The 27,283-nt window shown below is 40.0% G+C and overlaps 1 protein-coding gene across 9 annotated transcripts in view; it reads left to right on the top strand.

Annotated features, from left to right (window-relative positions):
• The window catches only part of LOC122564059 (transcription factor RFX3-like), a 279,903-nt gene that overhangs the window by 138,788 nt on the left and 113,832 nt on the right, over nucleotides 1-27,283 (top strand). For all 9 annotated transcript variants that reach the window (XM_043718574.2, XM_087994441.1, XM_087994433.1 and 6 more), the window contains one exon: nucleotides 5,077-5,335. In XM_043718574.2, coding sequence (XP_043574509.1) covers nucleotides 5,077-5,335 — 259 coding nt within the window. The remainder of the gene's footprint in view (nucleotides 1-5,076; nucleotides 5,336-27,283) is intronic.

The following is a 27,283-nucleotide window of genomic DNA, read 5'->3' as shown; positions in this document are numbered from 1 at the left end:
TTTGAAGGAGTGGATTCTCTGAGGAGGCAGAGCAATCGACTGAAGCCAAAATGAGATAATTCATGAATGTGGAAATATACATTCTGTTGTAGGCTAAACTGTGTCCCCCAAATTCTTTTGTGTCTATTGGTGTATAATGATATATTGAGAAGATCTGTAGCTCAAGTTGAGGTTCTGGTTGTCTATTTGCTCGCTGAGCTGGAAGGTTTGTTTTCAGATATTTCGTCACCAAACTAGGTAACATCAGTGAGCCTCTGGTGAAACGCTTGGGTTATGTCCTGCTTTCTATTTATGTGTTTAGGTTTCCTTGGGTTGGTGATGTCATTTCCTGTGTTGATGTCATTTCCTGTGTTGGTGATGTCATTTCCTGTTCCTTTTCTCAGAAGGTGGTAGATCGGGTACAAGTCAATGTGTTTGTTGACAGAGTTCTGGTTAGAATGCCATGCTCCTAGGAGTTCTCGTGCATGTCTCTGTTCGGCTTGTCCTATGATGGATGTGTTGTCCCAGTTAAAGTGGTGTCCTTCCTCACCTGTATGTGAGGATACTAGTGAGAGTGGATCATGTCTTTTTGTGGTTAGTTGACGTTCATGTATCCTGGTGGCTAGTTTTCTCCCTGTTTGTTCAGTGTAAATTGGCTTGATTTAAATAACCATATAGCAGATAAGTACATCAATTGCAAAGCTTTAACACAGTCTTATAAATGTACTGAAATGTTCAAGTATCAAGATTAACAAATAAGAGTACAATAGTATTTCAATCTGTTGTTACCACTGAAAGAGATGATAGCGAACATTTGGACAAGAATGCTAAGCAAAATATTGTCCTTAGGGTAGCTTAAGTGCTCATACACCATTAATTTATGAATTCCCATTGTTAATCTAATAAATAAATTTCTGTTTAGAAGCATTTATGCAACATTAAAATATGGAATAATCATATTAGAGGTTGGAGAATTCTATGTGCTTTATCAAATAGGTTTAACTCAGTGCATCGTGAGATGTGAGCCAAGAGCAATAAGTTTAATTTGAAGAAGCAGGCTGAGCTTCCGCCTGACATTTAAACAGATTATTATTAGTCAGCGGAGAAGTCACTACCTTCTGACCACTGACGCATAGATAGAAAATTAATTGAAACAAAGGGAAAGGGGAAAAAACACCACTGTTTTGAAAATTTAAGTCCATGAGACATAAAATCAGTGTTCTGCAGTGGTTTAGCAAATTAGACAGGTAGGACTGAAAGTTTAACTCCTGAATTTAGCTTGCCATAGCAATCCATGCCCAGTTGTTTAAAAGAAATGGAGTTAGCCTCGTGCTTGAGGTGGCTTGTTTACTCCCAAATTATTGCTTTTGCTGTCATCATGAGCTATATTATTTAGTTGCTCGAAGCTTAAGTGACAAAAATCTCAACCCTATTCTGCTTTCTTCCTGTAACCCTTGATCCCTTTTATACTGAAGAACCCAGCTATCTCAATCTTAAATATACTTAAATGACCTGGCTTCAATCGCCTTCTGTGGCAGTGAATTCCATAGATTCACCACTCTCTGGCTGAAGAGGTTTCTCCTTATCTTTGTTCTAAAAGTTCTTCCCTTTACTCTAAGGCTGTGCCCTCGGGTCCTAGTCTCTCCTATCAATGGAAACATATTCCCAACAACTATTCTATCCAGGCCATTCAGTATTCTGTATGTTTCAATTAGATCCTCCCACCCCCCCCCATCCTTCTAACTCGATGTCGGGAAGTGTAGACCCGGAGTCCTCAAACGTTTCTCATACATTAAGCTTTTCATTCCTGGGACCATTCTCATGAACCTCTGAACACACTCCAGGGCTCGTACATCCTTTGTAAGATATGGGTCCCAAAATTGTGGACAGTACTCCAAATGTGGTCTGATAGACCCTGTTAGAGCCTCAGAAGTACATCCTTGCTTTTATATTCAAGTCCTCTCAAAATAAATGCCACCATTACATTTGTCTTCCTAATTACTGACTCAACCTGCAAATTTACCATGAGAGAATCCTGGATGAGAACTCCAAGTGTCTTTGCACTTCAGACTTCTGAATTTTCTCCCCATTTAGAAAATAGTCCATGCCTCTATTCTTCCTACCAAAGTGCATGATCTCATACTTTCCCTCATTGTACTCCATCTGTCAGTTCTTTGCCCACTCTCATGACCTGACCAAATCCTTCTGCAGCATCTCTGCCTCCTCACTGCTACCTGTCTCCCTACCTCTCTTTGTATTGTCTGCAAACTTAGCCAGAATGCCCTCAGTTCCTTCATCTAGATTGTTAATGTATAAAGTGAAAAGTTGTGGTTCCAACACTGAGCCTTGGGGAACATCACTTACAGTTGCCATCCTGAGAAGGACCCTTTTGTGCCTATTCTTCACTTTCTGTCAGACAGCCAAGCTTCTATCCATGCTAGTACCTTGCCTCGAACACCATGGCCCCTTACTCAGTAGTCCTCCTATACATGTCAAAGGCCTTCTTGGAGTCCAGGTAGATAAAAGCCATTGGCTGTCCTTGGTGTAACCTGCTCGTTACCATCTCAAAGGATTTAGCAGATTTGTCAGGCATGACTTCCCTTTGAGGAAACCATGCTAATTTTGTCCTACTTTACCATAATCTTCCAAGTATTCAGAAGTCTCATCCTTCGCAATGGATTCCAAGATCTTAACCACAACCGAGGTTAGGCTAATTTTCTGCCTTTTGCCTTACTGCCTTTTTAAACAGGGGTATCATGTTGGCAATTTTCCAGTTCTCTGGGACTCTCCCGGATTCTAGTGATTCTTGAAAGAACATCATTCATTAATCAATACTGGTATTGACCGTTTTTTTTTATTGTTAAACTTATTAATGACTAAATCATAATCTGATAATTGATCATTCAATTGTAATGCCTCAGATTTGGATTATTTAATTCCTGATTGACAAGGAAGGAAGCAATAACTAGGAGCAGGTATGATAAAAATATTTCTGTGGTCAGGACCATATGTTCCAGTGTTCAGAATAACTTTGCCAAATGATCAAACTATACATATTTTAAAAATTATGTGCCAAGTAATATTGTTTTGTATTTAAATATCCAGTTAATATAACACTGAGTAAACCTTTCTTGATTTTCCTCACATGCTGTGAGTTTTGCCAGCATTGAATTTTAATCAACTGAGTAGATTATATTCCCATTTGACTGTTGTGTTTTTCAATAGTGCTTCTATATATTACACTTGATCGAACATCTGGTTGACAAGTGGCATGTTCTGTGTATATATAATTGGAAGGGATAAAACATGAAGAAAGTTGCTCCTCATATCTGTATAAGTTAATGTTTTACAATCACATAGAAACACTGCCTCTGGCAAAATTTGATTAATCATTTTATTGTCAAAATCTAAGGAAAAATATACTGCAGTTCGTCACCATAATTGCCAGGGTTTTCAAAATAAAAGTTCATTATTTATTTATTAATTATTTAGTAGTTTGCAAAGTTCACATTTTAGAAATTTTGCTTTCTTAAGAATTTGCTTTTATTTTCCAGTTTAAAAGCGTAAAACATATGTCCAGATGTTATGATCAGTGGCAATAATCATCTTAAGTGAGGTGGTGAGTCAGAGAAAGTGGTAGGTATGTGATTGAGGTGTGTAGATGAGAGTCACAGATGGGAAGATATTTGGGTCAGATACAGTTGGATGGTCAGGAGGGGTTGTCAAGTTGGTTGGGAGGTGAACATGGGCTTGGGGTGATGTGGATCATTGGATGGTTGTCAGGTTAAGATGTAGTTGGGGACATAGCCAGGGAGATTGGTCATGAGGATGTGATTAAATATGGTCTTGAGATTGTTGCCTGGGTTGTGGGGTGATTTATCGGTCCAGTAGGTAGTCTGGAATTGTTGGCATGTAAGGGCAGTTGTCAAGCATTCCAGAGGTGTTATTTGGGATTGGTTATTATTGTTGAGCCAAATTTTAATCTTTCTACTTTGTCCTTGGTAACCACTGAAGGTGCATATCATCAGACTATCCAAAGGCTTACACTGTAATCCAGGATCGGAGAAATTCAGAGGGTCCTGGGGAACAGGGAAGTTGCCCGTTAGAAGCTGAAAATTCCATGCATCAGAAAATCTGGCCCATTTAAAAACATTTTAATCTCACAATGTTATCTACAGTGTTATGTCATGAAATGGCATACATTTTGCACCATCTGAGCAATGGCAATGATGAGCAGATTGTCACTGCAGTCAAAAATTCTTTCATATTGACGCTAGTAACGTTCATCTAGGAACCTCTAAACCCAACTTTCGTAGAAAGGCATGGCACAGTGTTCTTGAGCACGTCCTTTAGAGCAGAGTTGAGGGAAAGCAGGACATGCCTCCTATTTATCAGCCATCAGGTAAGTTTAAAGAACTTGTCTTTGAATGTCAGTGAAGGGGTGAGTGGATGAGTGAGTGAAATGGGTAGATTGAGTGTGTAGTTGGATGGTCATGGAGATTGGTCCACTTGGGGGTATGTGGTGTAGTAAGGCTGGTAGGATTAGTCAGGCCACAGGTCATGTTAGGGAGTGGTAGAGTCATCAGTTTGATTGAGGTGGGGTGTTGGTAGTGGTATTGAGGGTGTGTAGTTGAGTCAGATGTAAGGGTAGTTTTTTTGTGGGTCAGAAATGGAGCATCAGTTGTGAAATTACCCAGATGTTAAACTAGATTTTAAAATGTCTAAATTTCCTGAATAACCATAGGGGCAGTTACTGTGGACCTGTCCCACAATCTTACTGAGAGTTAGGAGGATTGTCCATTGGACATGGAAAGTTCTTAGGCAATTCCTACATAGATCTGTACATCGGAACTTCCAAAATGTCTTAACATGCATTTTCGATCTCTTGTCTGGTCTCTGATGTTTGGAGACCAGAAGAATTTGCTCTTTATCCCAGCAATGCATTCAGTGAGAAAGTTATGTTGAAACACCAACTTGTAGTTTTTATCATTTTTAATAATGTTAATATTGATATATCTAACTTTCTACTGTTGAAAATACTATAGAAGGATCAACAATGTAAGAATATTAAATTTTATAAATGATGCTTCTCCTCAGACGCTCAACTACCTACCCTTACTCAGAGGCCCAAATGTATAGCCAGAACGCGGGAGGAACATATTTCGACTCCCAAGGAAATTCTGCCCAGGTGACAACAGTGGTCTCGTCCCACAACATGGTGGGCACTGGCGGTATTCCAATGGGCGTTACAGGCGGTCAGATAATCAGCAGCTCAGGGGGTGCCTATCTCATCGGCAGCTCAATGGATGGATCTAATCACCCAGTTAGCCACACGACACGTGCTTCTCCAGCAACTGTAAGTACTTGTAGAAAATAATGCACTATGCTTTGGTTTGCTACAAATTTTAATTTATTTTCTGTTAATTGTGTTGTTTTCAAATTTTTGAACCAGGGATCGAGGCTGAGTTAACTGAAAACAGGTGCTGATACATTTGTAATTTGTAATTAAAATTTTCTGGCTGGAAATGACTAGAACCAATCTTTTGTTCAATTCTTCACTTCATTTATGATTTTTTTCACTGTTTCTGTTTTACGAAAATAATTTTAGAAGTGCAGTTTCATGATTGCTTAACACTGTACCTCATTGACGCACATTTTAGCATAATTAACTCATAATGATTGGTCTAAGTATTTTATTTCATTAGTAAAGAGAAACAATCATGGGAGTTGCAGGGAGGCTAAGTAGTGACCTGAAAAAGTCTTCAGGGCAATTGCTGCATCTGATTTCCCAAGATGTTTCCATGAGAAAGTGAAGTACATTATTTATGTCTCATTGGTGACCAGTGGTTCCAGTGAAGATTGCTAGCTGGGCACAGGCTTGTCACTTGCCCAGCTAATTACTAGCACATTTAGGCCATAGGCCTCCTATTTCTCTATTATAGGGACCTAACATATTCAGTCATCTGGTAGACACACTAGAACAAATTATGCAATGAGACCAATACCAATGCAGAAAATGAGCCCAAGGTGCATCAGTTTCTAACCCCTTACTACATTTTAATTACCTTTGTACATATTTTCAAATCTGTGGGGTGTTACATTCAGAAAAAAATTGTTACATAATTCCAGGGGTTATTCCCTGTTGGAATGACATTCAGACTTATCAGTGATTAACTAAATTAAATTCTATCTAATATGCATGTATTAACACTCAGCTTTTATCTCTCTAGACTGCTTTAGTTATCGTTTAAAGAGTGGTTTATTGTTAGGTTTATATGTAGGCAGTGCCAGACGCACATCAGGGTGTGTAAAAGACTGATGCGCATTTGGCCTTGCAGCTGCAACCATTGTTAGTAACTGTGGTTTTCCCCTTACTATCCACTGTCCTTGTTTTCTACCCACACTCAGCCAATGATGTGAGTGATCAGGACAAGAGCTGAATGTGAATTACATGGGAGGGATGTACAAATGTGACGAAATTTCATAACAGATAAGGTGAGGAGGGGGGAAGATATAATATGGGAGAGATGGAATGTTTGATGTGATGATAGAAATGGTTAAGTGAGAGAAAATGGTGGGAACAATTATTTGATTATCCTGAAAATGAAAATTCACTAGATACGAAGGAAAAATGGTCAAAGAAAAGCTGTCAGATGATTGTTTTTAAAAGTCAGCATTTATTCAATAGATGAAGATTATAACATCCCATACCTTCCAGATTTTCAACCAATGTAACTTCACTGGACAATATCACCATACAAATGTAAACTCTGAGAACAAGCAGTTATAGATATTTTCATTAAAATATTCAGATGTATTATCAAACACCTCTGGAAGCAGGTATAACTTGAACCCAAGCCTTCTGAGCTAGAGATAGTGACACTTCCACCGCTTCACAAGAATGCTTAAGGAGTAGTTATAATGTTGCTAGGAATTCTGGAACCTAAACAAGATTTTTGCCATGGCATTATGTTGTGAATGCTTAGCTGGTAATCAAAAGCTATAATGATCTCAGCAGGAGTTCTGAGTACGTAATTAGATTAACTATTTTAAGACCCCATTAAAGCGTTAGGTGTCTTTATGGTGTCTGAACTAGGTTTTGTTTGTTTTTATATGGGATTAACAATTGAAATTTAAAAGCTTAGAATGGGAATGGTTTTCACCAAGTTGGTAAGCTAGGGTTTAAGAGGACTCAGATGGTGTGAATGCTAGTTCAGGTGCATGGATTGGCACTTAACATGGAGGATATCAGTGCAGCAGTATCTATTTAGAAGTGTTATTTGATTGAGAAATAAATGTAACTAATTAGAAAGGACGCACATTGATGTTCGAAAAAATTAAAGGGTAGGGATTTATGTGGAACGTGGAATTAACCATTTAAAGTTTCCATGTCAGCGAGCATGAAAAACGAGAAAGGTTCATTTCAAAATTAGGGTATACAGAGGAATCTCAATTATCCGAATATTGGATCATCCGGCAAGATCGCAAAGTCCGATACTCAGCTAAACTATGTTACCCAGCATTCGATTATCCGGAATTCGATTAACTGAATGAAATACTCTCCACCCGTGTCCTTCGGATAATCGAGGTTCCTCTGTACCTGGAAGGGAACATAGAGATAAAATATATATGCTATTAATTAATATACTAGTACTCAGTATAGACAAAGCTAAAAGGTATAAACAATAATTTCCTCACACTGGAGGTGACCCGGAAAGAGATATGACTCCATCACATCTAGATGTGAAAATAAGATGCTAACTACAAGAGCAATAAAGAACTTAAAGCCTCAAGCATCCAGTTGACAAGAGATAGAATTAAAGATCCTGAACAAATTAATATCTTTGGACTCCAGGATCAAATACTCATGTCAAAAACAGTTAGAAATGTTAGCTCAAGATAGAGAAATGAAAAATGCTTTAACTGATAAACCTTTAACAAAATACAAGGGAAATACAAAAGAAATCCTCATATCAGAGTTATAAGATATCACAAGCAAATTGTTGAGATGAAAGTTCACAACTTTATGATGGAATCCGCACCAAATAATTGAGAAATAATGATTATACAGCATCACATAAAAGTGAGCTGAGCAAAGTGGAGGGAACAGACAATATAAAAATAAGATCCTTTCAATGAAAATTTTAGATATAATAGAAACCTGCAGATAATACTCCTCTAAAGATTTATTTTCCGCTGGCAGAAGATATCTTACTCACTTGGACCTTTAACGTAAAACTTTAAAGGTTTATGAATGTTTTATTTGTAGGTATTCCTGTATATTCTTAAATAGTTTTAAACAACATCAAACTGATTCTATTAGATTTGGTATTATATCTTTTGATTAGTTTTTTTTGGCTCAGCAGTTAATGTGTAATTTTAAAGATCTCAAAAGAGACTTTGGGAGTTCAGTTATGTAGATCTTTAAAATACCATGAAACAGGTGCAGATAATAATCAAGGCTCATGGAATGCTGGCTTTTATATCTAGCAGATGGAAATATAAGAACACTGAAATTACGCTGCAGCTACACAAAACCCTGGTTAGACCGCACTTGGAGTATTGAGAGCTGATCTAGACACCACACCTTTGGAAGGATATATTGATCTCAGAAGGAATATAATGATGTCTGGTCTTTAGGAACTAGGTTATGAGGAGAGTATGTAAAATTAGACTTTTATTTCTTTGAAATTTAGAAGGCATGATCTAATTGAAGACTTCAAGATATAAACAGGAAAAGACAGAGTAAGTCAAGGTAAACTATTTTCACTGGTTGGCAATTCTAGAACCAGGGGCCAGAGTCTGAGAATTAGGGCCACAATGTTCAGGAGAGATGTTAAGAAGAAGCACTTCTACACTCAAAGTCATAGAGACATGGAGCACTGAGATGTACAGGTTGGAAACAGACCCTTTGGTCCAACTAGTCCGTGCCGACCAGATATTCCAACCTAATTTAGTCCCATTTGCCAGCACTTGGCCTGTGTCCTTCTAAACACTTCCTATTCATATACCCATCCAGATACCTCTTAAATGCTGTAATTGTACCAGCCTCCACCACTTCCTCTGGCAGCTCATTCCACACACGCACCACCCTCTGCATGAAAAAGTTTCCCCTTAGGTCCCTTTTATATCTTTCTTCTCTCACCCTAAACCTATGCCTTCTAGTTCTGAACTCCCCCCACCCCAGGAAAAGGACTTTGTCTATTTATCCTATCCATGCTCCTCATAATTTTGTAAACCTCTATAAGGTCACCCCTCAGCCTCCAACGCTCCAGGGAAAACTGCCCCAGCCTGTTCAGCCTCTCCCTGTAGCTCAAATCCTCCAACCCTGGCAACATCCTTGTAAATCTTTTCTGAACCCTTTCAAGTTTCACAACATCTTTCCAATAGGAAGGAGACCAGAATTGCACACAATATTCCAACAATGGCCTAACCAATGTCCTGTACAGCCACAACATGACCTCCCAAGTCCTGTACTCAATACTCTGACCAATAAAGGAAAGCATACCAAATGCCTTCTTCACTGTCCTATCTACCTGCGACTCCACTTTCAAGGAGCTATGAACCTGCACTCCAAGGTCTCTTTGTTTAGCAACGCTCCCTATGACCTTACTATTAAGTGTGCGAATCCTGCTAAGATTTGCTTTCCCACAATGCAGCACCTCGCATTTATCTAAATTAAACTTCATCTCTCACTCCTCAGCCTATTGGCCCATCTGATCAAGTTCCTGTTGCAATCTGAGGTAACCTTCTCCGCTGTCCACTACACTTCCAATTTTGGTGTGATCTGCAAACTTTCTAACTTTCCCTCCTATTTCATATCCAAATCATTTATATAAATGACGAAAAGTAGTGGACCCAGCACCGGTCCTTGTGGCACACCACTGGTCCAGTCTGAAAAACAACCATCCACCACCACCCTTTGTCTTCTACCTTTGAGCCAGTTCTGTATCCAAATGGCTAGTTCTCCCTGTATTCCATGAGATCTAACCTTGCTAATCAGCCTCCCATGGGGAACCTTGTCAAATGCCTTACTGAAGTCCATATAGATCATGACCACTGCTCTGCCCTCATCAATCCTCTTTGTTACGTTTTCAAAACAACTCACTCAAGTTGTTTGAAAGCACTCAAGTTCGTGAGACATGATTTCCCACAGACAAAGCCATCCTGACTATCCCTAATCAGTCCTTGCCTTTCCAAATACATGTAAATTGTGTTCCCTAGGATTCCCTCCAACAACTTGCTCACCACCAACGTCAGGGTCACTGGTCTGTAGTTCCCTGGCTTGTCCTTATCACTTTTCTTAAATAATGGTACCACATTAGTCAATCTCCAGTCTTCTGGCACCTCACCTGTTATTATTATGATGATACAAATATCACAGCAAGGGGCCCAGCAATCACTTCCCTAGCTTCTACAGAGTTCTCAGGTATACCTGATCAGGTCCTGGGGATTTATCCACCCTTTATGCGTTTCAGGACATCCAACACCACCTCCTTTGTAATAGGGACATTTTTCAAGACGTCACCATCTATTTCCCAAATTCTATATCTTCCATGTCCTTCTCCACAGTAAACACTGATGCAAAAGAATTGTTTAGTATCTCCCCCATCTCCTGCGGGCTCCACGCAAAAGCTGCCTTGCTGATCTTTGAGGGGCTCTATTCTCTCCCTAATTACCTTTCTGTCCTTAATGTATTTGCAAAGGGTGGGTGATGTTCAGTACCCATGCAGTCCACACAGCAATGGTTGCTGGATCCGTTGTTAATTTTAAATCCAACAGAGAGTAAGTTTTGTTAATCAAAGCTATAAAGGGATCTAGACCAAAGGCGTGCACATGGAATTAGGCCACAGATCTGCATGATCTTATTGAATGGCAGAACAGGCTCAAGGGGCTGAATGGCCTACTTCATTCCTATGTTCCTTACCCTATCCATTTAAAGTTTATTGCTTGCTATCTTCCATTAATAAAGTTCGTAAAGTCTCATTTGAGTAATTTTGTTACAGCTGCCCTGTATCTACCTTAAGTGGTGAAGTATATGGACTGAGGAGAGAAATCTTAGATCCTTAAAGTATTTTGGATGCTTACACCCTTATAAAATTAAGCAGACTGTTTGTTAGTTTCTTCTCCTGAAGGATAGTTATGGAATTAACTGGCTGGAATTTAATAGACAGAAGTTATATGAGAAATACTCCTGATCTAAGTTAGCTCTAACTAAGAGTTAAAAGCTCAAATCAGTTCATGAGGAGGCATTGGGAGCAGGGGTCAGAGAACCAAGATAAAGCTTTTAAATAGCCCTCCAAGCAACTGCTTGGTACGTACTTGCCCTATGGCTGTCTGGGTTCATAAGGCTAGTTTTAATCCGACTCTGCTGCTGGGTTCATAAGGCTAGTTTTAATCCGACTCATCTCTCTGGAGTGAAAATTGCACTTTTCAAACATTTATTTGTGAAGGCAGGGTAGGAGAGTTCACTAATTAAGCTCGCTGCATCTGTTGCCAAAATCCACATAGATTATTTATACCTTGAATACTATTGAGTCTATCAGATGTAAACCTGACTTTTCAACTCCAAAGAAAGTAGTTTTCCCATTAGGCTGTCAAAATGATGAAAATGATCAAGTTACATTTGAGTTGATCATTTCAGAATGTATTTCCAAATTTGTTGAAGTATAAATGGCCAATGCATCATTTTGACCCAGTGTGAGATAATAATTACCATGCCTAATTGAGGTGTCAATTTTCCCCACTCAAATACTCCGCAACATTGTAATAGTAGTGGGAAAAATGCTGCAGTCCATTATGGAAGATATAATAGCAGAGCACTTGGAAAATAGTGACAAGATCGGACAAAAGTCAGCGTTGATTTAAGAAGAGGATGCTTGATAAATCTGCGGGAATTCTTTTGGGTTGTAATGAGTAGAGTGGGTAAGGGGGAGCTAGTGGATGCCGTTTACTTGGATTTTCAGAAAGCTCTTAGTAAGGTTTCATATAAGAGATTAACACGTAAAATTAAAGCGCACACCGATTGGAGATTGTGTACTAAAATGAATAAAGAACTGTCTGGCAAACAAGAAATAAAGAGAAGGAATAAAGGGTCTTTTTCTATGTGGCAGCCTGCGACTTGTGAGATAGCACATGGATCAGTGCTCCAGTTCCGTTATTCACAAAGTATTAATGATTTCGATGAGGGAACTAACATCTGCAAATTTAAGATGATACAAAGCTGAGTGAGAGTGTGAGCCGTGAGGAGGATGCTTCACTGTGATTTGGACAAGTTAAGTAAATGGGTAGATGCAATACAATATAGATAATGTGATAGATTGGAAAGTGGGGAAGTGCAGTGAAACCTGAATGTGCTTGGACGCCATTTGCTGAAGGTAAGCAGACAGGTACATCAGGCGGTGAAGAAGGCAATTAATATGTCGGCTTTCATTGCAAGAGAATGAGAGTACAGAAGCAGGCATGTCTTGCTGTGATTCTATAGGGCCTTGGTAAGATCTCGCCTCGAGTCTTGTGTGGAGTTTTGTCTCCTTATCTGAGGAAGGATCTAGCTATTCATGGAAGGCAAAGAAGGATTACCAGACTGATTCCTGTGACGGTGGACTGACACACTGGGAGAGACTGGAACGGTTAGGACTGTATTCACTGGAGTTTAGAAGAAAGAGGGAGATCTTATTGAAACCTAGAATGTTCTTAACTGGATTAGAAAGGGTAGATGCAGGAATGAAGTTCTTGATGACCAGAGTCCGGAACCAGGGATCAAAGTCTAAGGATAAGAGGCAGACTGTCTAAGACAGAGATAAGGAGAAATTGCTTCACCGAGAGAGTGGTGGTCCTATGGTATTCTCTACCACAGGAAACTGTTGAGACCAAAACATTGAAAACTCTCAGGAAAGATGTAAATATAGTTTTTAATACTAAAGACATCATACAATATGAGAAGAAAGCAGTAAGTGGATAGTAAATTGAATGAACAGCCATGATCTAGATGAATGGTAGAGCAGGCTGTAAGGGCCTACTCTTGCTCCAATATTGTAATTTCTATGTTTTCATGATATCTATATAATTACGAACACAAAATTATGTATATTAAATCACAAAAAATAAAATGTTACACCACCACCATGAAGCTAAAAATTATTGCTCAGATTAAGGTGCATATTATCATTGCCAAAATCCTTGCCATGATGTAGGGGATTGCTGAATGAACACTTTGTGATGGCTTTAAGATTACGAAAATTTGACAAGGAAAATCCACAATGCTGACAATAAGTGACTCAGACTGTATTTACACTGGTGACATCGCAGAAATCTGAGAGTGTATCCATGTCCGGTCCTATTTTTCAAGCTCGGGCTAAGGGTTCATACAACCAGATAAGTGGAAATACTTCAAAGTTACTGTGAGAAGAAAATTAGCATGTGCTGGTGGAGCAGCTGCAAAGTCGTTTCCTGCTGAATTAATGATTTCTGTACTTGGACCTGAATTAGACACGCACAACATGGATTCAAGGCTGAATATGGTTCTTGAGCTCAAATGTTAGTCAGTGTAACATACCAAAACTTTTACAATATCCATCAAAAAGTAGGTGTTGATGATGATAATGATGACAACGATGACAGAACAAAGGTTAAGCCACTGCCATCATCCAAAAAAGTCATCTACCACAGAGGAATTGCTGAGATGATTACAAATGAATGAAGAATCAACCGCTGCAAGTATGACATAACCTTCAAACATCCTACACCTAACAATGACAGAAAAAAGGAGTGTTTGTGACCAACTAAAAATGATTGACCCCTTCAATATGTGTTCATCTTATAATAATGACTGTACATGTATTTTCCTATTTTTGGTACTGAAATAAATGAAATTTTAATTGTTGGAATTAATTGTCTTCATTTTATTTGTTCCATCAATCTTGATACTAACAAGCATGTTTTTCAAAGAACGTTATTCCAACTCGATTTTATCTATAACATACGCTCGTGCTGTTGACCCGGTGGGTTGCATTATAGTGGCAATCCACTGTATTTACTGCCTTGTATGAGGCTGTGAATGTGCAAGGTGTTCATAATTCCCATCAGAGCAATCAAGCCTCGGAAGTGTTGACTTAAGTTAATACGATAAAGGATAACAAGCAGCTGAGCTGCATTATGGGATGTAATTTCACTTTGCGTGTGCTTCTACATGGAAGCTTTTCTTTTGGTGTTCCATGATGATAAACAATATTTAACTGTAGTACAAATTGCTCTTTGTTACATTTCAAAGGCAGTCTTTAGCATATCAAATTGTGAGACAGATGCATTGTCTTTAAAAATGTAATTTGAATTTAATCAGCTGCATTTGTTTCAATAGTAATGTAAATATTTATAATCATTGCAGTTATGAGTTTGGTATGAACAAGAAACCGGTCGGCCCTTTAAGCTGCTCACCATTCAATAAGGTTATGGCTGATCTGATTTCAACCTTCATATCCCTCATCTTTCATCTCGTTGATAGCCAAGAATCTATCTACGTCTGCCTTAAAAATATTTAAGATTTTTGCATCCACTGCCTTTTGAAGAAGGGAATTCTGAAAAATCAGAATCTTTTGAGAGAGAAAAGGTTTCTTCTTCTTAATCTTAAATAGGTGATGCGTAGATCTAAGTTCCCCCACAAGAGGTCACATCCTCTCCACACCCATCCAGAAAAGTCTCCAAAAGATAATATATTTCAATTAATTCACCTCTGACTCTTCCAAACTCCACAGGATACAGGCCTAGCCTGTCCAGCCTTTCTTCATAAGGTGATCCATTTATTCTGAGCATTAATTTAGTAAAGCTTCTTTGAACTGTTTCCAATGTATTGACATTGTTCTATAAGGTTTGTGTAAAGATTTGTAGCTCGGGTGCTGGTTGCCATGATTGTGGGTATGTTTGCCGAGCTTGGCAGTTGATTTGCAGACGTTTCTTCCCCTGTCTACATGACATCTTCAGTGATTTGAAGCCTCATGTGAAATGCTGCTGTACTGTGTCTTCTGGAATTTATTTAGCACCGTTCCTGCTGTTACCGGTTCCAGTAGGTTATTGTAGTGGCTTGTATATTGGGTCTGGGTCTATGTGTTTGTTGATGGAGTCCATGGATGAGTGCCATGCTTCTAGAAATTCTCTGGCTGTCCGCTGTTTGGCTTGTCCAATGATAGTTGTGTTGTCCCTCTCGAATTTGTGGTGCTTGTCATCTGTGTGTATGGCAAAGGTGAGGACTACATATACTGGAAATTGGAGTCTAGATCAGAGTGGTGCTGGAAAAGCACAGCAGGTCAGGCAGCATCCAAGGAGTAGGAATATCGATGTTTCGGGCAAAAGCCCTTCATCAGGACTGGCTTGGGACAGCTGACTAGTTGGTGTTTGTGGATACAGATTACCAATTGTCTGCCTGTTTGTCCTGTATAGTATTTTGTGCAGTTTTTGCATGGAATTGTGTAAATTACTTTAGTTTTGCACATGATGGGTATCGTGTTTTTTGTCCTGGTGAGTTGTCGTCTGAGAGTGGCTGTTGGTTTATGGGCTGTCATGAATTTGCGTGGTCAGAGAAGCCTGGTTGTTTGTTCCGAGACATTTTTTATATAAGGTAGCGTGGCTAGTGTGTTGGGTCATGGAATGTTCAGATCGCATTGTTTGTCTGCTAGACATCCGTGGAGGAAGTCGCAGGGGTACCCATTCTTGGTGAAGACTGTAGAGGTGTTCTTCTCTTCGCAGGTCAGGGGTGCTACAGTGTGTTGTAACTCTTTTGAACAGGGTCCTAATGCAGCTTCTCTTGTGTGTATTCGGGTGTTGTCCATGTATCTGATCCAGAGTTTGGGTTGGATTTGTAGGAGATCTTTGCATCATTGCTTCTGCTATGACCCCAGAGAAGGGTGAGGCCACAGGTGTCCCATTGACCTGTTCATATATTTGGTTGCTGAATGTGAAGTGTGTCGGAACTAACAGCCAGACTCCTCCAACTACTCAGATTCATGACAGCCCATAAAGCATCACCTAGACAGGGGATGAAACATCTGCAAATCAACTTCCCCGCTCAGCGAACATACCCACCACTATGGCAATTATTCTATCAGTACGGTGACTAGTATTGTACATAATACTCTAGATGTGGTCTCACAATTTCACTGTATAACTGAAGCATGACCCCTCTACTCTTACATTCCATTCCCCTGAATAAAACACAACATTCTAGTGAGTTTTGCGAAGATTTGTAGCTCAGGTTGAGGTTCTGAATGTAACTTTACTCACTGAGCTGGGAAGTTTGTCTTCCGACATTTCGTCACCATACTAGGTAACGTCATTAGTGAGCCTCCGGTGAAGTGTTGGTGTTATGTCCCACTTTCTATTTGTGTTTAGGTTTCCTTGGGTTGGTGATGTCATTTCCTGTTCTTTCTCTCAGCGAATAGTAGATGGGGTCCAAATCTATGTGTTTGTTGATAGAATTCTGGTTGGAATGCCATGCTTCTAGAAATCCTCTTGCGTGTCTCTGTTTGGCTTGTCCGAGGATGGATATGTTGTCCCAGTCATTTTGTGGCCCACAAAACCACCAACACACTAAAACAGCAGCTAATAAACTTAAAAAAGACCCTAGACAGACAACAAGTAAAACGAGTGTCATTTACAAAATACCTTGCAAGAACTGCAACAAACCCTACATTGGACAAACAGGCAGAAAGGTAGCCACCAGGATACATGAACATTAACTAGCCACAAAAAGACATGACCCACTTTCACTAGTATCCTTACATACAGATGAGGAAGAACACTACTTTGACTGAGACAACACATCCATCCTAGGTCAAGCCAAATTCTTAGAAGCATGGTATTCCAACCAGAACTCTATCAACAAACACATCGACTTGGACCCCATCTACCATCCTCTGAGAAAGAATGGGAAATGACATCACCAACACAGGAAATGACATCAACACAGGAAATGACATCACCAACCCAAGGAAACCTAAACACAACAGAAAGCAGACATAACACCTGCGCTTCACTGGAGGCTCTCTGATGATATTACCTGGTATGGTGATGAAATGTATGAAAATGAACCTTCCAACTCAGCGAGCAAACTTACATCTACACAACATTCTATCAGCTTTCCTTATTACTTGCTGTATGTGCATACTAACCTTATGTGATTCATGCACTTGGACACCCAGATCTCTCTGCATTTTTTTTATTTCAAAAATATACTTTATTCATAAAATTATTTGGATCTCTATACAATTGGTCATGCCATTCTTGTGCACACATTACATTGCTTTACATACAGACATCGAAATTTATTTTTCCTATATACATGTCGGTACATTTACTATCCAGCTTTTCTGCTGAAACGTCAGTGGAGCCCAAATGACTGGGTGGGCCCCCTGTTCTTCTTAGGCAGGCAGATGTTACACGGTAGTCTTTCCCCGCCGCGCCTTGGCGGCAGCTGCCCCAGCCTTCAGTGCGTCCCTCAACATGTAGTCCTGGACTTTGGAATGTGCCAGTCTGCAACACTCAGTCGGGGTCAACTCCTTCAGCTGGAAGATCAACAGGTTTCGGAACAACCAGAGAGCGTCCTTCACCGAGTTGATGATCCTCTAGGCACAGTTGATGTTCGTCTCGGTGTGCGTCCCGGGGAACAGACCGTAGAGCGAGTCCCGCGTCATGGCGCTGCTCAGGACGAACCTCGACAGACACCACTGCATTCGTCTCCAGACTTCCTTTGCGTAGGCACATTCCAGAAGGAGGTGTGTGACAGTCTCGTTTCCCCCCCCCACAGCCGCTTCGAGGGCAGTTTGCGGTGCGGCAGAGAGTCCGGGCGTGCATAAAGAATCTCACGCAGAGCCCTTCTCACCACCAGCCAAGCTATGTCTTGGTGCTTGTTGGAAGGTTCTGGCAATGAGGCATTCTGCCAAATGACTTTGACAGTCTGCTCAGGGAACACTCGATAGGATCCGCCCTCTCCTTTTCCTGAAGAGTCTCAAGGATACTACGTGCTGATCACTTCCTGATGGACTTGTGGTCAAAGGTGTTTTTCTACATAAATTTCTCCACGAAGGACAGGTGGTACGGAACAGTCCAACTACTTAGAGCTATCCGCGGCAGCGAGGCCAGGCCCATCTTTCGCAACACCGGGGATAGGTAGAACCTCAGTACATAGTGACACTTGGTGTTCGCTTACCGGGGATCCATGCACAGCTTGATGCAGCCACACACAAAGGTGGCCATCAGGGTGAGGGTGGCATTGAGTGTGTTTTTTCCGCCGTTGCCCAGATCTTTATATATCGAGTCCCTTCGGACCCGGTCCATCTTTGATCTCCATATAAATTGGAAGATGGCCCGGCACTTGGACACCCAGATCTCTCTGCATCTCAGCTCTGCAACTTGTCACAGTTTAGATAATATGCTTTTATTATTCCTTTTCCCAAAAGGGATGGTTTCACACTCCCCCACATTATACTTCATTTGCCAGATTTTTGCCCACTCACTTAATCAATCTACATCCTTTTGTAGGCTGCTTATATCATCTTCACGATTCACTTTGCCTACCTATCAGCAAATTTAGCTACTATACCTTCGCCACTTCATCCAAATCATTTGTATAAATTGTAAAGAGCTGAGATACCAGTGCTGATACCTGTTGCACACCACATATGACATCCTGTCAACCTGAAAAAAAGATTCATTCCTATTCTGCTTCCTGTTAGCCAGCCAAACTTCTATCCATGGTAGTATGTTACCACCAAAACCATGAGTTTTTAATTTCCACAATAACTTTGGATGTGGCAGCAGAGAATGCATCAGGGGATTTCTTAGATTCGGCTCACCATTTTCCTGGCCTCCAAGATGTTTCCATAGTGCTTGGAAAGTACCACCCACAATATTAGTTTGTAATAATCTTGCATCAAAACTAGAACGAATGTAGAGATACAAACAAAGTAGTAAAGAACAAAGGGGAAATAGGAAGAAGATAGAAGAGATGAACTGATGGGAGATAATAGTGTCAGGTAAAATGGGATGGTAATGAGTCAAGCAAATTAAAATAGACAATAGGTGCAGGAGTAGGCCATTCTGCCCTTCGAGCCTGCACCACCATTCAATATGATCATGGCTGATCATCCTTAATCAGTATCCTATTCCTGCCTTATCTCCATAACCCTTGATTCCACAGTCCTTGAGAGCTCTATCCAACTATTTCTTCAATGAATCCAGAGACTGGGCCTCCACTGCCCTCTGGAGCAGAGCATTCCACACAGCCACCACTCTCTGGGTGAAGAAGTTTCTCCTCATCTCTGTCCTAAATTGTCTACCCCGTATTTTTAAGCTGTGTCCTCTGGTTTGGCACTCACCCATCAGCGGAAGTATGTTTCCTGCCTCCAGAGTGTCCAATGCTTTAATAATCTTATATGTCTCAATCAGATCCCCTCTCAGTCTTCTAAACTCCAGGGTATACAAGCCCAGTCGCTCCAGTCTTTCAGTGTAAATTAATCCTGCCATTCCAGGAATTGACCTCGTGAACCTCCGCTGCACTCCCTCAATAGCCAGAATGTCTTTCCTCAAATTTGGAGACCAGAACTGCACACAGTACCTCAGGTGTGGTCTCACTAGGGCCCTGTAACAGCTGCAGAAGAACCTCTTTGCTTCTATACTCAATCCCTCTTGTTCTGAAGGCCAGCATGCTATTAGCCTTCTTCACTACCTGCTGTACCTGCATGCTTACCTTCATTGACTGGTGTACAAGAACACCCAGATCTCTCTGTACTGCCTCTTTACCTAAATTGATTCCATTTTGTTTAATGTGGAAGGCAAGTAGGAAAAATGCAAAGCATTACCAACAGCTGGCACTTAAAACAAAAAAGAAATGGAGAGAAGAAAAATTAGGCAGAGTTTATAATCTGGCATTGTTGAATTTGGTATAGAGTCCAGAAGACTCCCAGGAGCTGTTCTCCAACCTTCATTGGAATTTTGCAAGTTACAGAGAATAGAAATGTAGCAATGATGACAGGAATGGAATGGGGAATTAAGATAATTGGCAAATGAAACCTCAGAGTCACAGATGTGGATTGAATACTTCAAAGCGTTCACCAATCTGTGCTTAATCTTCTTAGTGTAGAATAAATAATGATCAGTGAATACAGTATTTTAAATTGAAAGAAACAGAGGTAAATTACTGCTTCACCTGAGAGTTATGTTTGGAGGCTTTGACAATGAGAAAGGAGGATGTAAAGGGACAGGTGCTGTGTGGATAGGAATGAATGTTGAGAGTGATAAGAGGAAGTGCTGCAGAGACAACCGTCCGAACAGAGTGCTGAAAAGGAGGGAAAGATATGCTTGGTGGTGGCAGCAATGGCAGCCCATGATACATTAATGTATAAATCTGGTGAGGAAGCAGGAGAGGAAATTATATCATGGCACTGTATCAGGGACTAGGGTGTTGTGAGCAGAAATATCATGAAATAGAATGGATGGTTTCAAATGTGATTGAAGCACAGGCCTATGAGCAACAAAGTAATATAGCATGTTTAAGTGGTTCGAAGTATAATTTATGTAAAAGGTAGAATTGGCAATGTTTTATATTAATAAAACAAATTGTGGATACTGAAGATCTGAAAGAAAAACATGAATTTCAGGAGAAACTCAGTACATATTTGAAGAGAAAGCAGTGTTTTATTTGAGTTGCCCAGCAGGAAAAGAGAATGGGAAAATTTGAGAATATCCAATCAAGTTTATAATGGCAGACTTGCCCTACATTGTTGATGTGTATGGGAAGGAGCCAAATAATAATACAGAGAACAAGCAATTGTTGCTGTAGCAGCGGTTAAAGTGTGCGATGCTATCTTTGAGGTCAGCCTCACGGAACAGGCTTGGCCATGAGCTCATATGCCAATTTGGGGTTCACGTTAGTTGCTTCACAGATACTTTGCAGTTATTAAGTGCTAATTTGCATTTTGAGCTGAATATTTCAGGTTTGTCTTGCTGTTTAGTGTGCAGTGAGACAAAACAAACATGTTCTCAAGTGATTCCCCAAGGTATTGAAGCAAGTTACTAGGAACTAGAGTTTGAAAATAGAGGGAGGACCCACCTAGAACCAATTTAACTCAAGCCAGACAATGTTTCCAGTTTGGAGAAATTTAGGCACATGCTTTTCGGGAAAGAAAACTGAAAATTAATTTCAAGTTCCACAACATCTTTCCGATAGGAAGGAGACCAGAATTGCACGCAATATTGCACAATGGCCTAACCAATGTCCTGTACAGCCACAACATGACCTCCTAACTCTTGTACTCAATACTCTAACCAATAAAAGAAAGCATACCAAACACTTCTTCACTATCCTATCTACCTGTGACTCCACTTTCAAGGAGCTATGAACCTGCACTCCAAGGTCTCTTTGTTCAGCAACACTCCCGAGGACCTTACCATTAAGTGTATAAGTCCTGCTAAGATTTGCTTTCCCACAATGCAGCACCTCACATTTATCTGAATTAAACTCCATCTGCCACTTCTCAGCCCATTGGCCCATCTGGTCAAGATCCTGTTCTACTCTGAGGTAACCTTCTTCGCTGTCCACTACACCTCCAATTTTGGTGTCATCTGCAAACTTACTAACTGTACATATTATGCTCACATCCAAATAATTTATGTAAATGACAAAAAGTAGAGGACCCAGCACCGATCCTTGTGGCACTCTACTGGTCACAGGCCTCCAGTCTGAAAAACAACCCTCCACCAACACCCTGTGTCTTCTACTTTTGAGCCAGTTCTGTATCCAAATGGCTAGTTCTCTCTTTATTCCATGAGATCTAACCTTGCTAACCAGTTTCCCATGGGGAACCTTGTCAAATGCCTTACTGAAGTCCATATAGATCACATCTACCGCTCTGCCCTCATCAATCCTCTTTGTTACCTCTTCAAAAAACTCAATCAAGTTTGTGAGATGTGATTTCCCATGCACATGTTGACTATCACTAATCAGTCCTTGCCTTTCCAAATACATGTACATCCTGTCTCTCAGGATTCCCTCCAACAACTTGCCCACCACCGACGTCAGGCTCACTGGTCTATAGTTCCCTGGCTTGTCCTTACCACCCTTCTTAAACAGTGGCACCATGTTAGCCAACCTCCAGTCCGGCACCTCACCTGTGAATATCGATGATACAAGTATCTCAGCAAGAGGCCCAGCAATCACTTCTCTAGCTTCCCACAGAGTTCTCGGGTACACCTGATCAGGTCCTGGGGATTTATCCACCTTTTTGCGTTTGGAGACATCCAGCACTTCCTCCTCTGTAATATGGACATTTTGCAAGATGTCACCATCTATTTCCCTACCTTCTATATCCTCCATATCCTTTTCCACAGTAAATACTGATGCAAAATACTCGTTCTCCAAAATCTCCTTCAGTAATGTCCAACCTTAAAACAACATTCAGTCTGTACTTGTGCATCACTTCTTGGAGGATTCTGAATTCTTGGATAAAGGCAGTTAAATGCTTCACAAAACTGATGAGACTTCTGTCCTTGCAGAGATGTTTCAGATGGAGGATACCAGTACATCTGAGCGTGCAGTGAAGCAGCTGCAACTGCAGACTAGGTGAACACAGCGTTCTTTGCTGCTTCTGCTCCTGCTGTGCTATTAAATGTAACAAAGCCAACTGGCTGTTGTGATGTTAGCTTCAGTGAACTTTCATATTCAAAGACAAGGTAAAGCTCAAGTGGTTTAATGCCCACAAGAAGGCCACTGACAAAAAGCGTACCAACCTCCTCTTCACTGTTGTTAATTTCTATACTTTTCATGCTCATGATTGTGCAGCTGATTGAATCCGTTGGATCAGTTGTGGAAGGGCAGGTGGTGGACCAAAGGCGTGCTTTACCTGTGAATGGAAAAGCTCTAGAGACAGTTAGCTGCTGAAAGTATCTTGCATTTCCTGTCTCATTCCTTCCTTGCCAAGGTGGTTATCAGTATGAGGACAGTCACACATTTGACTACATTAAATTGTGTCTGCCTCTTTCAACATTCTTAGTCATCTTGAAGTCTGTTACTCTGTTCACTATTTATGACATCAAGTTTTATACAATCCATAAACGACTAAATTGTACTGCCTGAACAATTCAGTCAATTATAGAAAACAATCAATGGTCCTAAAATCAAACTCTCGGGTACTCCATTCAGGTTATTCAAAAATTATTTTCTTTTAACAAATTGATACTTGGCTAATGTGAAAGTTGTCAGGATAAGTATTTCAAAAGTCTATAACAGCAAGAAAAACACAAAATGTTTCCTGTGCTTTAGCAATTGAAGAGGCAGTTTCAATTCTGATTTAAATCTCAAATATTTGTGGGAAACAAATGATGAATATTTTAAAATATGATGAAACTTCCCAAATAAAACAGTCGGAATTACAGTGGCAACTTTGGTTGAGATCAACATTCTTTGAATTTGCAATATGAAGGGGCCAATGAAGTCTAAACAGTAATTAATGGAATTTCAGCAGTTCAGCCTCAAGTTCTGATATTCTCTAGAAAATCTTAACAAAACATCAAACTAGAAATGCACTTCTTTTTGTAAACAGCACAGCAGCAGCAGCAGCAAAGATATTTTAATGCAGTATTCTCATCTGGCTAAAGCATGATCATTGACCAAACTGTGTTTTTTAAATAGGCATTGTATCAGGGGCTCAAGGCATTCAATCAGTTTGTTTTAAGGTTACAAGTTTGATCATTTTAAAAAGGACATAATGTTGTACAATTTCAATGTAAAAACAAAGCCTGCCCTATTACATAGCCCACAAAACACATTGAATTGAGATTCTGATTCAAACAAGGATTTTAAGTAACCAGTTTTTTAACAAACCAAAATTTTTAAACATTAAACACTCTCAGACTGGCACAATTTACATTGAAACTTTCCTTTTTTCAACCCAAGTATTAGTACAACCTTAATTTCAGTGTTTCTCATTTTTTTTTGCATCCTCTCACTGAAATTACACTTATAAAAGAGAAAGCCCTTGCAGCGGACCACATGGTGCCATTCTCTTCCACCAGAACTAAGACTCACAGAGCCTTAAATTTCACCATCGGGGATTTTAACCTCTTTCTCACTTTACGCCCCATGGGGGCACGAATCCCACTTAAACACAGAAAACCCCAATCCCACTCAAACGGAGAGAACCCGAATCCCACTCGAACGCAGAGAACCCGAATCCCACTCAAACACAGAGAACGGCAACCCCAGTTTAATCACAGAGAGCTCGAACCCCAGTTAACCACAGAAAACACAAACCGCAATTAAACACAGAAAGTTTGAACCTCGCTTAAAAGGAAAGTTGAAAGCTCACTTAAACACAGCTTGAACTCCAGCACAGCTTGGAGGACTCAAACTTCACTTAAACCCACCCAGTAATCTTGCACCCAATACTGCACAGAGGACTCGAACCTCAAGCAAACCCACCCCAGGGGACTCTAACCCCAGTACCACGCAGAGGACTCAAACCTCTGTCTGCCAACGTGCTTGCAAAACTGTGTCTCTCGACTGAACTAATTACCATTCAAGGAATCCGTAGAATGGCAAGCGATCGAATGAGGGGACCGCCTCTGGCACACAGGAATGTCAAGAGGGACTAAAGTTTAAAATCTTACCTTGTGGGCCTGTCCGTCTCGAGACACCGATGTTCCAGGCAGCCGCTGACACCGTCCGATCGTAACGATCCGTTTGGATAGTGCCGACAACACCAATATTATCGTTCCTCTCCCCCCCACCCAGTCGAAGCAAAACGCTCAGAGACACAGTGTAATTTTACCTCCATCTTTATTCTAAGCCCTGGAGGGAGAGAGAATGGTCACCCATGTGCACAGGGACATGAGTTCACGGTCTTCTCTGGAAGAGCAGTTTCTCAATGAACTATCTAGTCATTTTACGGGGAGGAGCATCCAGATAAGACAACATACGTATTAATTTGGTGACCGTTACAATCAACAAGGATCAACAGGAAAGATTAAGCCATCTGCTGTTCCACAATGAATGTTCTTAACCTTGTTAACTGGCTTCACGTAATGAATACTTTTCACCTTGTTAACTGACCTTGCAGATTGAATGCTACCAATATTGTTAAATGGCTCTAAGTAGTGACTGCTTTTCCATCTTGTTAACCAATTACACTTGCCTCCAGCACCCCATTGTTAACTGTAAGTTCTTATCTGATCTGAGTCATGCTCAGCTGAGCCCCTTGTTTCACAAAACTCAGAACTTAACTTTTTCCCTGCCTGCTTATACCCTATACACATTCTCACACTGAGCAGAAAACAATTAAACTTCCAAAAGGAGAACGAACTTTAGAATGTTACTTTTCACTGTTTTCCTCTGTAGTGATTAAATTGCAGTCGAGTCAGTTGAAGCCCTGGCTGACAGATATAAACAAGAGTGGCAGAGGTTCTTTTCACTTTGACACCTGGCTCTGGGGAAGCCAGATCAGTGTCAAGTACTATGGACGTGTAAATGAAGGGTGACTTGTTGACTAGATACTAGCTTCTATGGAGTTATTTCATCCCCAAACCTCCAAATGGTTATTTTTTGCATACTGTCAGTTGAACATTAGGAATTGGTCCTCAGCTATCATTCTTTTTTATATCATGCAGAGAGTTCTTCTAAGTAATTTTCATTATAGTGTTTTAGCATTGCTAGAAGTGCATCAGAAATCCTATTTAATTGTCTAACTTGGGATTCTGCCACACTCTTAACAAAGTTATTGAAGTAATTTTGGAGCACCTACAAGAAATTCCTGGATTTGATCTTTAAAGAAATCCAAGAAAATAGGAAGAAGGGAAATAGCTCAAGGAGAGGAAGTTTCAACTTCAAAATTATTAAGTCAAAGTATTTTTTCAATCATATATATCTTTTAATCCTAATTAGTGATTTTTGGCAGAGGGATTTTAATTTGCCAACTAGACATAAAATAACTGTTGAATATATTGCCTTTAATACCGAAACAGATGGTTTTACAAATTAAGAATTTCTATCTGTGCTAAAGGGATATATTCAACAACAGACGTTTATAATATTAAGTCAGAAATAAATTTGTATGTACCCTCACCCTCTTTGTTAGCTAATATTGAATGTGAGCAATCTAACTGTGTTTTTACTGATTCTGCTATTTCTATCTTCATTGTGCTTAGTATGTATAAATCTAACTATGCGACTAATTAAAGTAAGAAAGTTCTTGTGCATTTATTAAACTATTTTAATAATTTTATTACTCTGCTCATCCAAGGTGAAGGAGATGGAACATTTTGAATATCCTATATCAGTATCAAGTACTCAGAGGCTGAGTAAAACTCCTTCTGTTTTAACTGAAAATTAGATAAGACCATAATGAATCAGCATGTTTTCCCTCAGAACAGTCATTCATTATGGTCTACCTGGGTCTGCTTTCCAATTTTCTGCCTGTTTTCTGCACGCCATTGACCTGTAAGTGAATGCTTAAGACTACCTAAGCTCACTTGATGTTAGGACATTTCCATCAGTTATAGGACAAGAGAAGATATGTTTCAACCTGACAAACAACCCAATAGCCCTCCTCCAACCACCACTAAACATCAGGACATCTTGGGAATCAGTACGCAGAATTGTTCTGAACAAGGGCCTCTGGACCCAAAATGTTGGCTCTGCTTTCTCTCCATAGATGTTGCCAGAGTTTTTCCAGCAATTTCAGAATTTGCTTTTGATTTCCAGAATCTGAGATTCTTTTATTTTTGGTCATTCTGCTCAACTGTTCAACTTTCCTTTCAGGCCAGAGTTTAGAGCTGAAGTGTGGCCTAACACTGTAGACCAGCCAATAGTTAAAGAAACAATTAAGATTCCAGTATTTTTTTACATTTACCCTGATCCTAACAATAAATAAGTTGTTTTTCATCATTGTCCCTGTAATAGATTTATATCATTCATTTAGCTCATTAATTGCATTTCAATTTGTGAACTATGTCTTCAAGGATCCAAAAATGTGTCTGTTCATTTTGTTTTAACTTACAATTGCTAATTGAGCTACTGCAGAATCTCTTGCTGCTGTCAGATTGCTGGTATCATCCTAGTTCAATCAATGTTACAGTAATGACTAAAGCAGTGTTAATCCAACAAATTGGGCATCACTGTTTATTTTTAAAAGATAGTGATTGGCAAAGTTTGCCCCTGAGTGGGGTACAGAAAAACTTATTTTAAAATGATCCAAGTCACTTATAACTTGCTCGAAGTCGTAATGATGTAGATGCATCCTTGCAATGATACAGGTTTTCAGCATAT

This window comes from Chiloscyllium plagiosum, unplaced genomic scaffold (assembly GCF_037043375.1).
Source record: "Chiloscyllium plagiosum isolate Xiang-an unplaced genomic scaffold, Cpla_swu_hap1 HiC_scaffold_2, whole genome shotgun sequence".
NCBI classification, from domain to species: Eukaryota; Metazoa; Chordata; class Chondrichthyes; order Orectolobiformes; family Hemiscylliidae; genus Chiloscyllium; species Chiloscyllium plagiosum.
The sequence above is the reverse complement of the archived record's forward strand: the minus strand, read 5'-3'. Positions and strand labels throughout refer to the sequence as shown.